Raw genomic sequence first — 12945 nt, forward strand, 5'->3', positions numbered from 1 at the left:
AAAATAATGTATTAATCAATAATTTATTTGAAGTTGATCCACAAATTGCTGTGTTTGCCTACATGGTGACAACTTCGCAGAATTGTTCACCAAGCTGTGAACATCTTTTACAAAGAGACTTACTGCCAATCGAAGAAGTTTTAGACGTTTATCGAGACCAAATGTTAATAATATCAAAGTTAAGTGATATGCTGAAGTATTCAAACATTTTAAATTTTGAAACCATCGAAAAAATTGTCTATTCATTTTCACAAACGTTTTTGAAAGAACTACAGTTTGGTAAAAATTATCAAATTTTGTACCGAAATATTAACGACGACGCCTACATGGTTAACCAAAATTCATTCCAGTTAGCATCGGAGTCAGATTATTTTATGAGGCAAATATTTGAAAAATTGAAATTGAAACACGAGCCTCAAAGTAAAAACTTTAAAGCCATTTGTAACGAGAGTAGGAACGTATTTGATTCCATGCGTTCCAGCAACGAGATGAAAATGTGGGGCGACCTGAGTTACGATTGCCTTACAAAACGTTGGAGAGTCCTTAGGATTGAACCATTGTACCAATGTGTCAATTCAAGCTTGCCTCCGCTAAGGTTAGATTGGTTTGATTGGAAACATTACTTGGTCATTTGATATGAACGCTGATTTTCAATAACGAATATCTGAATAGAACTTGGGCTTAAAGTTTCAAAACATACTAAGAATAATTTTCTCATTAAAAATGTTAATGCCACGTAGCTACCCCGAATGGCTTTTGTATTCTAAAAAAAATATTTAGTAAAACTAGTCAGAAATTGCAGTTTATAATTCTAAAAAATTTTATACTTTATATATATCTAAAATTTTTTTACAAAATATAAAGCTACATAAATTTTTCAACAAATAAAATGCTATTTAAAACGTTTTTGAATCAGCGGAATGATAAAATTTGATATTCACCTGGATGAGCTTGCCCTTGACCCTTGTAGCGTTTCGAAACCCAACTCCATATTCCAGCACAAATGCCCAGCTCATTCGCAAGTAAGATTTTGTGTTGTCGTGGAAGCACTGTTAATAACTGCTGCTTCTGGTTTATGTTTTTTGCTGGTTCGCATTTCGTTCTTGCCGTAACGTTAGTTTGTTACCTGTCATGTTTGTTGTACGTTTTTTTATTACTACAACAATTTTTTATTTGAAATTCTTGAAAAAAATTTTGCTTGGTGTGTTTAAACCTTTTGAAAATTATTTTTGCAGAGAGTTTACGACAATTTTTCAACTTTGTCAAAAACTAATTTGCGGTCAAAGTATTATTTTGTTAAGTTCCTTGCAAAATGAAATTACAACAAATTAAGTCATAACAATATTTTAAAATACAAATTTCACTAGTGTATTTCAAGCCAATTGAAGACAAAATGGAAGAGAACGAGTTCATATGCGTGCAAGTGTTTGAAGGGCTACTACAACAAATATTTTATGCAAATAAATCTTAGCAAGGAAAGCACAGAGTTGAACAGCAGTAATTGCATCAGTGGTCACCTGATGGACCAGACGTATGTTGACAAATTATTGAATAGATCGATCAGATGGGATTTTGAATGCGTTCCATGTGCGGCTGGTTGTGAAGAGTGTGTGAACGACCGGGCGTGTAATCTTAGTTTTGATGTTCTGAATCGTGGAGTTCCTCTAGCAGTTGAAAGCATCTCTTTGACCATTTGTACCGCTCTTTTCTGCTCTATTTTCAAACTAAGAAAAACTAAGGTAATGTTTAAACGTTCGGCTAAAAATGTTTGTTACATTTTTTAGTATTTAGTTAGCAGAATTGTACTTGGATTTTAATTTTAATAAATTTATATTTGCGTATCAAAAATTACTAGGTTATGAAGGGCAGCATTTGGTTCCTGCTTGAAACGGTGGTCTTTGGAGCATTTCTCTTGTACACAACGGTCTTTACTACATTTTAGCTTCTATGTCATCAAAGTTTTATTTTAAAAAATTTCAACAAACAGGTCATCATAAGGTACTTTGAGCCAAATAATTGTTTATGCATAGTCGTTCAATGGTTCCGAGAGGTAGGCTTCGCTTGCGTTTATGGTTCACTCATACTCAAAGTCTACAGGTGAAAGGCTTTGATGAAAGTTTTTTAACTACAACAAATATATAATAACAAAAGTTTTCAATTAATTTTTTCATTTTTTTTGTTACTCGACAATTATCACCAAAACTATAAACTTTCGTTTACCCGTTATACATTCATTTTTTGAAGATTCAAATCATATTTTTAAATATAAAAAACTTGATGCTGATATTTCAAACCAATTATGTAATTTGATTAATTGATTTATGAATAAGGAACATGAAATAACTTGAGTCTCGCAAAATAATCATCAAGCGTTCTTTCGCGAGTTATCAAATTAACACTTTAGAACGTTAATAGCATGGTCCAACAATTTTAAAATGCATATAAAAGTTTCACTCGCGTGTCATCAATTCTGAACAATAACGTACGAGCAGAGTGCTGACGGAATTTCAATCTCGTAAGGCCCACCGAGTTCAAATGCGCAACAAGGACCTTATCAAGTGTTTAATCTGCATCGTGGTCGTAGTCGTTGGCTACATGGCTGCATGGACGGCTGTCAACATTGACAGCATGGACGGACACGATTGGTCAATGCTCTGGACCGTCTATAAGGATGGATTAAAATTTGAACTCTGCAGAACAGTTTCGTGGGACTTTGTCATCATTTTAGGTTTCTCAAAATATTTTATTTTGTTAACGTTTCAAAATAATTTAATTTAAAAAATTTTTATATTTTCGTTTGAAACAACCCGTAGCCACAGAAAAATTTTAATTTTTTCTTTCTAATATTTGTTATTTTATTTGTTTTCAACGAATGTTATTAATTAATGACATTTAAAATTAGTTTCCAATCACATATCACAATTTTTACAATTAAAATGCACACTAAGACTTAAATTACAATTGCAAATTATCAAGACATGGATGACAAACGGCTTGAAAATTAGTCGGACAATAATTTTCGCATTGCCCGTTGTTGAAAAAATATTCAATTTTTTACAGCTGAAATATTATTTCTGTCATTCGGCATTCGTCTGTGTTACCGCGCACGGTCAGCCCCATCCAGCCACAAAGAAATATTCTGCATTACATTTGCTTTATGTAATGAGATAGTCATTTCAGGATTGTTTTACACCCTCAGGCAAGTATCGTTCATTTTATACTAAATAGTTAGTTCTTTGTGGTTATTACAAAACTGCCCATGTGAATTTTACGTCTCGTGAAAATAAAAAACTTTATGGAAAATGTCATTCAAATATCAAATTTGTTTTGTTGTTTATTTTTCGGATAATTAATTAACTACTTGATTGTAACATTTAATTCACTACTCGGTAATTACGTCGTTTATTACGTTATATATTGGCTGTTACTGATCAACTTGTTACTGATTAACAAATGTCATTTAAAATGATCAGACACTTTCTAGTGAAGCAACTGCATCCGGATCACCTCTTCCTCATGTACTTCCTTCGCTGCCAATTAACCGTTTCTACGCTGCTAGCTGCTGTAGTTGGACCGAAAGTAAACTAATTTTTTGCTTTGACGTTTCTAATCATTCTTTAAACATTCTCATGTAATGATTATATCTTAATAATTATCATTCATTTTATAATTATTTAATAATAATTTACATTTTCAATTTTTGTTTAAAACGAGGCATTCACATACACCAAAAAATTATTATAATAAAAAATATTTTATCCACCGACGTAACATCTGGATATTTGTTTATCGACTGACGCTGACGTGTTTACTCGCATCAGCTCTGGTTTGCCCATCAGCCGCTTGATGACATGACACTGAGAAATCGAGCATATTCCTCTTCAGAACACGAGCATTCATCTCCAGAAGTCGTCAAGTTGAACATCAAGCCCAACGGTGATCTAGACAATGGAGAATTTCTTCTCACTGAATTCAATCCAGAAGACATAAGAGTAAGTTCTACTTGGCTGCCTCATAAGTTTTAGTCACGTTTTAATTTATTTTGCTATTTAAAATTAGTTTTCATGAAAAACCAATACAATTAATTTAATATTTATCTTATTTATAATACGCGAAACAAACATTTCAATCAACCAGTACGAACTGAAAAGACTCTACACCCAATTGCAAATTTACAAAACCAAAACGATGCGCCAGGACAATCCTCACATTCCAAAAAGGAGAGGTGGACGCAAGCAAACACATCGACGCTTCTCACTGCAAGCATTCCACAACAAACACAAACGTCCTCACAGTGACCACGGTAACGTCAGCAGCTCTGGTGGTGGCGGAGAAACAGAAGTTTCGAGAACTCCTGAAGAGTCGACAAACAGTGCGGAAGGTGTTTCAGTTTATATGGATGAATGTAGCGCTTTAGAATCTAATAACAATAATAATTTCAACAACAATGTAAATATTGCTACCAATAGTGCTAGTCGCATTTTCACTGGAATTGTTAAATCAAAACGTAAAAACTCTGAACTTAATAAATAGCACTATAGTTCATTTAATCAAGTGTCCGCTGGTGTTGTAAATTGCGGAATGTTGTAAAGTTTATTTTGTTACTTGTTCCATATTAAGCCTGCTAGAACAAATCTTGTACACAATGAATCTTTGTTTTTTTAACTAAAATGTAAGAAAACTGTTAAAACAGTTAAAAAAGCCCAAGAGCCCTTTAAAACCGAATATAATAAATTATGATACCCAAGCTAAAACAAGTTAATGAAACGATTTCAAAACCTAAACCTTAAAAATGCGGTAACTAGATTTTTGAGTAAACTAATAATCTATTAATATTAGTGTTAGACTATTAGTTTGAGTTATTTAAAATGGTGATTCTGTTTACAAACATAAATTATTCCTAGATATTTCTTTCAAATTGAGACACATGCCAGGCAGAAGTCTGAGGAATGAGGAGTTTTAAAGTATTTTTTTGTATTTGACACGTTTAATAAGTTACTTGCAAAGTTAGAAAAGTATTTAATTTAATTAAAGAAAAATTTCAGTTTTCAAAAGATAATGCGTGCTCGAACGGCAGCTACAGCTGCCCCAGTACAATCCAGAACATCCCCTAGATATTGAAACGATGTGACTTTCTTTACCTTAATGGCTTCAAAAACATTGCTATTTTGAATTTGTTGTTGTAGATTGATGCAAGCAGGACAAACAAAATTGGACACTTTAGATAAAGTACCAATTATTTTTGAACAACGTTTGTGACACCACTGGTTACACTGCTGACACTTGATTGAATTGCTACCTACAACAGCTTTACAAACTGAACAGGGCCATCGTCAAGTAGCTGTTGATTGGATGGGTTCACCAGTGTTCATTGCTTTGGCTTTGCTGATGTTGATTTTGAATCCATGATCGGCGAGTCTGGTGTTCCAATCTTCAAACATCTGTGCTGCATTCTGCTCAACGTGGCTGTTAAAACGATGTCATCAGCATATATAAGATTCTAAATGTCACCAGTGCGCATCGGCTTTGTGATTTCTTCCATCACAGTTATAAATAACAGTGGACTGAGAATCAAGCCTTAGTGAACTCAAACGCCGATGTCAAATGCATCTGTGTTTCCAACCGTTGTGCTGACGAGAGTCTTAGTATTTGTATACATTTCCATCACAAGTCGAACAAGATATTCTGGAATGAGTTGTCGACGTAGACTCCACCTGATTGCTTCACGGAGAACTCGATCAAACGCTTTTTCAAGGTCTACAAAAATGTGTGATAGTTGTTGAAGAATGTGAATTGCATCAATTGTTGATTTCCGCGCTAGGAAACCAAATTGATAATTTCCGATTTTGATGCACGACGTTAATCTTCTCTCAATGATTTTCTCGACAATTTTCATGGAGTGTTCTAACAGACGTATACCCCGATATGATGAACAATTCAATGAATCACCTTTGCCTTTGTATAGCGGGACTGTCATGCTATAGTTCCATACAGTCGGCATTGAGCAATTTCTCCACACTTCACGCCAAAGTTGTAGTAACGTATGGATACCTGCAGTAACAAGTTGATAATGTCATTTGTGAGTCCAGAGGGCCTTGCTGCCTTTCCACCCTTCATAGCTTTCAGAGCTTATGTAAGCTCCTCTACAGTGATGTCTGGAATCAGACCTTTGATGGGTGGAGCGTCAAAGTTGACATTGATGGGATTTGTTTCATTTAACAGACGGTTGAAGTATTCTTTCCACTGTAGCTTGATCTCATCTTGTTAAAGAACCATCTCATTTTTGTCGTTTTTGATACATGAAGCACCAACTATGTCTTGTTTCGTACGCTTTGCTTGTTTTGCTATACGATACAGAGATTTCATTTGTTCACCTTTGCTTTTAGTGAGCCACTCTCTGTACTGATCCGTCCGAGCCGGTGCGACTTGACGTCTAGCATAGTTGTTCTTCTCACGAAAAATTGTATGGTCATCAACAGACTTTGATTTTTGCCATTGCTTGTATGCAGCTTTCTTTTCAGCTTCTTTTTTGTTTTTTGTACACTGTCATTCCACCACCAAGTGTCCCGTTCGTGCTGGCCTTTTGTACCAGTTTTCCCACAAACTGTAGTTGCAGCGTTTATCAAAACGGTTTTGTATGTACTCCAATCTGTACTGGCTTGCGATTGGTGATCTAACTGTGTGGCGACAATCTGTTGAAAATTTTTTCGATGAATATTGTTTTTCAGTTTCCACGTTTTGATTCTCCGAGGCATTTGTTTAGACTTATGTTGTGACAGTTCGACAACAAGGTCTGCCACAAGGAGTCTATGTTGGGCGACAAATGATTCGCCAGGTATAACTTTGACATTTTGAATAGCCTTCGGTGTTGTTGCTTGACAGCGAAGAAATCAATTTGCGTGGCTGATGGTCCACTTTTGTATGTTATGAGATGTTTCAACCTCTTTCTAAAATATGTGTTCAGTAAAAAAAACCCGTGACTTTTAGCAAACTCAAGGATGCGGTTGCCATCTTCATTCCGTTCTCCATAGCCGAAACCGCCATGCACGTTGTCAAAACCATCTGTTTTCTCTCCAACGTCTGAGTTGATATGACAAACACCATTCGATTACCATCGGGTTTCCTGAAGGTAACAGATAACAATTCTTCTACGCTCGAGCATTTCTGCGATTTCCATGCTGCGGCCAGTCAGTGATCCAACATTGAGCGTTCCAAGTCTAAGTACCATAGAGGGGCCATTATGAATTTTTCTGCAACATCTCTTCGCTATTTCATACTTCATTTTTTACATACTTTGTATTGTGCAGACTCATCTCATATAGAAGTAGAAAAGTTGACAGCAAGTAATGGCAAGTTACTGTCAACAACTAATGCCAAGAAAACCTTTTTCAAAGGTAATGACACCTGATTTCTTCCGTCGAGTCTTGCTCAAACCTAGAATGCTGAGATTCATTCTTTTCATTTCTTGTTTTACGTTTTCAAATTTCTAACGTTCCATGTTGCCACAGTAAAGGGTGTATTCAACTTGTCACTATCATGTTTTTTTATTTGGTCTGTGTTTGTCGATGGTTTTTTGGCAAAAGTTGTGGACAGTATGTTGCCATCACTTGCTGTCAACGTTTCTACTTTTATATGAGATGAGTCATAACAAATAAAATTATATAAAATAAATTAATGAGTCAAACAAATAAATAAAATGAATAAATCAATATAAAGTATCTGAAGTTAATAGATTTTCCTTTCACTTTATCTCTCCATCACTTACGAAGTTTAGAGCGGATTATAACAAAAGACTCATCTGTTTGCAATGCAAAGTTCACTTTAAGCGCTGTTTAACATCGCAGAAACGGCGCTTTCAAACAAATTGATTGATCGATTGGTAATATAAACAATTTGTTAAAATTGTCTAAAATTCAGTCGAATTTGTTTAATTTGAAAGTCTGCACAAAGGATCATTTTCGATAGAATGGACTGAAAAACCAACTAATGAAGTAGCGAATTCATAACTACCAGACCCAGCCTTAACTTTTTTGCTTTATTTTATTAGGCTAAGTATGGAGAATAATTCAACAAATATATACTTTTTGTTTGACACTACTTTGGTTGAACAATGGTGTTATATATGATATTGCCCTTAGTATTCCCACCGTAAACTTTATTGGAAGCGAGAACAGCATAGACGAAATTCATCCATCACATTAGGAGAGTCCCCAAATTATATTCACCACAGCAGCTAAATTATAATATGATTCAGAGCCCAGACGCTTCTGGGTCTGACAGTATTTTTACAGCATAGAAAATAACACGTTCATTTAATGTATTATAGTTCAATTCCTACTTGAAATCATATTCGATACGTTGAAACGTTCAGAAAAAGGTTTTCTAACATCATAGAGGAACACTAAATTAAATTTATTTATATTTTAAACGTTAATGTGCATTTAATGACATCCCACTTCTAAATTATATCATTAGGAAATGTTACGTATTAAGCTTATTACAGTTAATTAACATATGATTAAAATAAAAGCAAAATGATATAAGAAAAAAGTACCATTTATTTTCAATTAGGTCGAATCAATTAACACATATGAGTTTATATCATGTTTAATCTTCATTGTCGTCGAAGGCCTGTGAAAATTAATTGAAATATCATGTAAGAAATGTAATTAAAATGCAAGTAAATGTTTGAAACATTAGTCAGATCGTAGTAAAATTAATCACGACGAAAAATTAGCGTTATTTTGTGTTGTGCAAGATTATTTACATCCAAAAAACTAAAATGTGGAAATTAGACGGACCTGAAAAAATATTGAACTAGATGAATGACATTTTAGAAAAACCAGGAAGCAATAGAGAAAGTGGTGATTTGAAAAAAAAATTAAAAAAAAAGACGAAAGCATTTGTTAGTGCTGACTGGTAAAAAAAATTAAAAAGAAGACGAGATATTAGTTGTGACGGAATAGCTGCATATCGAATAAAAATTGAAATGAAAAATTACAAATTCAATCGATTGGGAGGCACCAAAATTTTTAAATTTCATGCAGATTTTGAATGATGACAAAACCTAATCATGCTTTAAAAACTTTATACAGCATTGCGAATGTAATGTTTTGAATAAAGTTGAAACGCTGGAAAATAATTACAATTAATAACGAACAATATTATATGAAAAAACTTACATGGAGAAGTTCTTGAGGTTCGCAATATTTTGGAATGGCAATGACTTTGATTTTTCGTCCAACAGAAATTTCAAGCCTAAGAACAGATAAAAGAATGACATTGTAAACAACAGAAGACAGTCAGTTAACAATAACATCGCTAAAATTAAAGTTGCCTCAATATGAATATTTAAAAGTATGACAAGTTTAATTTTAATTCAATCTCGAACAAATGAATTTTCCAAATTATGATAAGAAAAACAATAAAATAAAATAGAACTTGTTTTTTGGGGTAGGTGAACCAGAACTAAAAGACACATTCCACCGAAAAGCTGATTTGTTCAGACTGACTGGAGTGCCATTCGAGTGCTTTCTGAAATACATAAGCATAATATAATATATTATAACATAATTCTAAATCTTTGGTCCAGTGATAATGGGTAATGATGGGAAATCGAATGTAATGCACTCAAATATGGATCGAATTCGTAATAAAATAGATGAAATTAGAAGTCTGTTTGATATTCCTGAAATTAGTTATCACATTTTGATTCTTGTAGAAACAAATCCAAAACATGTCAACGCCGATAATCAACTTAGTGGATATAATATCAAAAGATATAAAATGTATACCATAAACTTTATGACGGTAAGCCCTAGTGGAATATTCAGTTATGTCAAAGAAGGGTTATGTCAAATCAAATTGAAACATGCTTCTGGAGTGAATGAGCATATAAAAAAATTGGATGATGCTTTAATGAATGTGGATTTTTAATTTGATTGGAAAGCTGGTTAATGAATGAGAATATTTTTTATGTAGATAATTAACTTTTGTTTGTTTTTCTATTTCTTTTTTGGATTAATGTGAAAAAGACAATTAATTTATGTAATTTCTATCGATGTGGGCTTACGAACATTAACGTTTGGCCCATTTTTTCTCTTGATAATAATAATATAACAGATGAAAGAAAGTGTTCGTATTAGTGTATGCCTTTCTTGGCCGTAAATCGTTTTATGAGATATGGATGTTTGAAGTTCATTTTTAACTTCTCAAGCGTCAATGCGCCCAATTTTAAGGTTAACCAAAATCTCTTCTGGTTGTCTTTATATTTCTTTTTTAAGTTATGTAAATCACGGTTGAAATTACTTATACGAGGTGTAAATTAATTTTTGCAGTTGACTACAATATTATAAAAATATAAATGAAGAACTTAAATTTCAACAAAAATTTTCGTGTGTATTACTTTTAAAACACGTTCTGTCGAATGTAATTAAATCAATTAATTTAGCAAAACTCAAAATTGTAAAAAAACAACAATAAATAACGTAAGTAATGAAAAATGACAATAACAAAAAAGTAAAAAAGTAACAGAAAAAACATTCTGACCCTGACGACTTCTTCTCATTTACCACTTCATCATCGTCAGATGAAAACAAATCTAGAGGAGTGGCTAAGGGAATGGCTGATTCCTCTGTTAAAACTACTTCGTCATCTGATCAAAGAATCAATTGTTGAATTGGTCAGTGAATCAGTCAGTCAGTCAACTGTTTAGTCAATCGGTTGGTCGATTGGTCAGCCAGTCAGTCGGCCAGTTACTTAGACAGTCGGTCAGTTCAATCAATCAATCATTCCTTTCTGAGCATAAAAATGTCATAACATAGCGTTTATTTATTGCCTATTAAATTAACAAATAATAATAAATACAACCTTTTCTGATTAAAAAATAAATAAATTTACTTGAACTTTAATCTTTCTCTCCAAAATTTTTCCCAATGTTCTATAAAAGCACCTTAATCTAATGGATCTTCTTTACCTTTTTAGACAGAAAGTTATCAAACTTTTCTCCAAGTCTTCCAGAATATATTTCTCTTTTTCACCTTAATCTAATGGATCTTCTTTACCTTTTTAGACAGAAAGTTATCAAACTTTTCTCCAAGTCTTCCAGAATATATTTCTCTTTTTTGCTGAGGCCACTTCCATCTTTAAATATTTGAAAAGTTATGCAATCTTCTTCAGTTTTTAATTTCATTCATTTTGTATAACTTTTCTTTCTATCCTGTACTGCTTACTTCACCGTTTTCTCCACCATAAAGTTTCTCATCTGACATAATGACAGATGTACATTATATTAATCTAAATTTTCTTCACACATGTCATTTTTAAGCACACTCCACATGTGAATTTTTCTTAAAATGCTCCGATGTCTCATCATATTAGGCTTTATTAATTTCCAAAATTTAATCCAAGACTCGGCACACACAGTCTTTTCTTTTATCTTTCGCATCACACACCAGTAACTTACGTCGTCTCGTGCATCTTTCATTGCTGTAAAATCTAATATTTTTGATAAACTTGTAGCGTCCTTTTTGCACCAAAGTATTATTATTAACTCTGCTCTTTACCTGTTCTGATTCGTAAATTATCAAGTAGATTACTTTTTTCTAAAATCAGGTTTTACATATCCCTTTGTTCCAAACAGTTCCAAAATCGAGAATTGTTCCTCTTTCATAGACTTCCTCGTTTTTCTCCATGCACTTGCTCACACTTATCCCCTTCTTTTTCGACACCTCCATTTAGACCCCTTCTTACAACCACCATTTCGATTTCGGAATCTTGATCATTTATTTAATGCCAGATACCATTCTTTTCCTCTTCACTCTGTTCACTTTGTGAAGCACATCCCGATTTCACATTTAATAATCCCTCACAGGTAGGCATTCTTACCGTCTCACATTACTGCTCACTACATCTGCTACCTTATCTATCCAAGATTCACATCTCAGCAGAATGGATTACCACGGATGAGAACAAACGAACGCATTGCTTCATCTCCTCAGTCGGTCACAAACAATGTTGACCTCATGTGTTCCATCTGAGATTCGCTTTATAATGACCTGGGCTCCATGAAAGTCATTCCAATTTTCGGGGAGTGGGGAAATTCATTTTTGATACTTTCTTTATTTTTAGAAGCAAGACTTAGAGCGTGTTGTCAGAGATAGGAGTGGTTAACCTTCATCCGTTATCCATGCTTGGCACTGACATGAGTGGAGATCTCATTTAAACAATAACCCACTCGTAGGCCATAGAATAAATTAATCAGATATAATAAATACATCACGGATCTTATGTATATATATAACACCATGCACACAACGTGTAAGAAAACCGAACCAGTATCAGAAATATGTTCACTCCAACTGATGCATCGCTTGATATCCTGTTTTGGAGGTGTCATAAGCTGGAAAGATTTAAACACAAATCATACACAATATGCTTCATGTCTATCACAAATTATTCAATATAAAACTCTATTTAACATCAACATAATTTTATGAATTTGGATACAATTTCTACAAACTTTGTAATCTTTGGAAACTGTTTGTTCATGTAACCTTTTTTTCCATTTCTTTAACAAATTTAAATAATATTAATATAGAATCGATACAATATAAAAAATGCAAAAATATTAGGATTAACAAAATCAACAAGTCAGCAACAAATTTAATTATCTGTGTTTCTATGTTTGCAGCAGCATTTGAAAGAGAGAGGGGGGGGGGGGGGAAGGAGAGAAAAAGAAAGAGAAATAAAAGATTAAATGAGATAACCAATCCTCTTAAAGGCTAAGAAACGACACTGCTTAAAACCCAGTTTTAAAATAATTAAAAAGGACTTCAACCAAGTTTGGAATAAAATTAAACAGTTGATGATGGCATTTGATAATTGAGCTAATGAGAACTGTTTAGAATCTATGTTCTTTTCAGCATATTGATACAAAACCATAAA

General features: G+C 33.4%; 1 protein-coding gene across 1 annotated transcript; it reads left to right on the top strand.

Annotated features, from left to right (window-relative positions):
• Positions 1–358: 358 nt before the first annotated feature.
• HELRODRAFT_105295 (hypothetical protein) lies at positions 359–4649 on the top strand. Its single transcript, XM_009010827.1, has 10 exons — positions 359–595; positions 917–1022; positions 1368–1739; positions 1856–1924; positions 1988–2097; positions 2493–2728; positions 3061–3199; positions 3474–3579; positions 3822–3992; positions 4138–4649. Exons 1-10 carry the CDS (start codon positions 375–377, stop codon positions 4531–4533), a joined length of 1926 nt encoding a protein of 641 aa, XP_009009075.1. The 5' UTR covers positions 359–374; the 3' UTR covers positions 4534–4649.
• The last annotated feature ends 8296 nt before the right edge of the window (positions 4650–12945 follow it).

The sequence above is a fragment of the Helobdella robusta genome (genome assembly GCF_000326865.2).
Source record: "Helobdella robusta unplaced genomic scaffold HELROscaffold_1, whole genome shotgun sequence".
NCBI lineage: Eukaryota > Metazoa > Annelida > Clitellata > Rhynchobdellida > Glossiphoniidae > Helobdella > Helobdella robusta.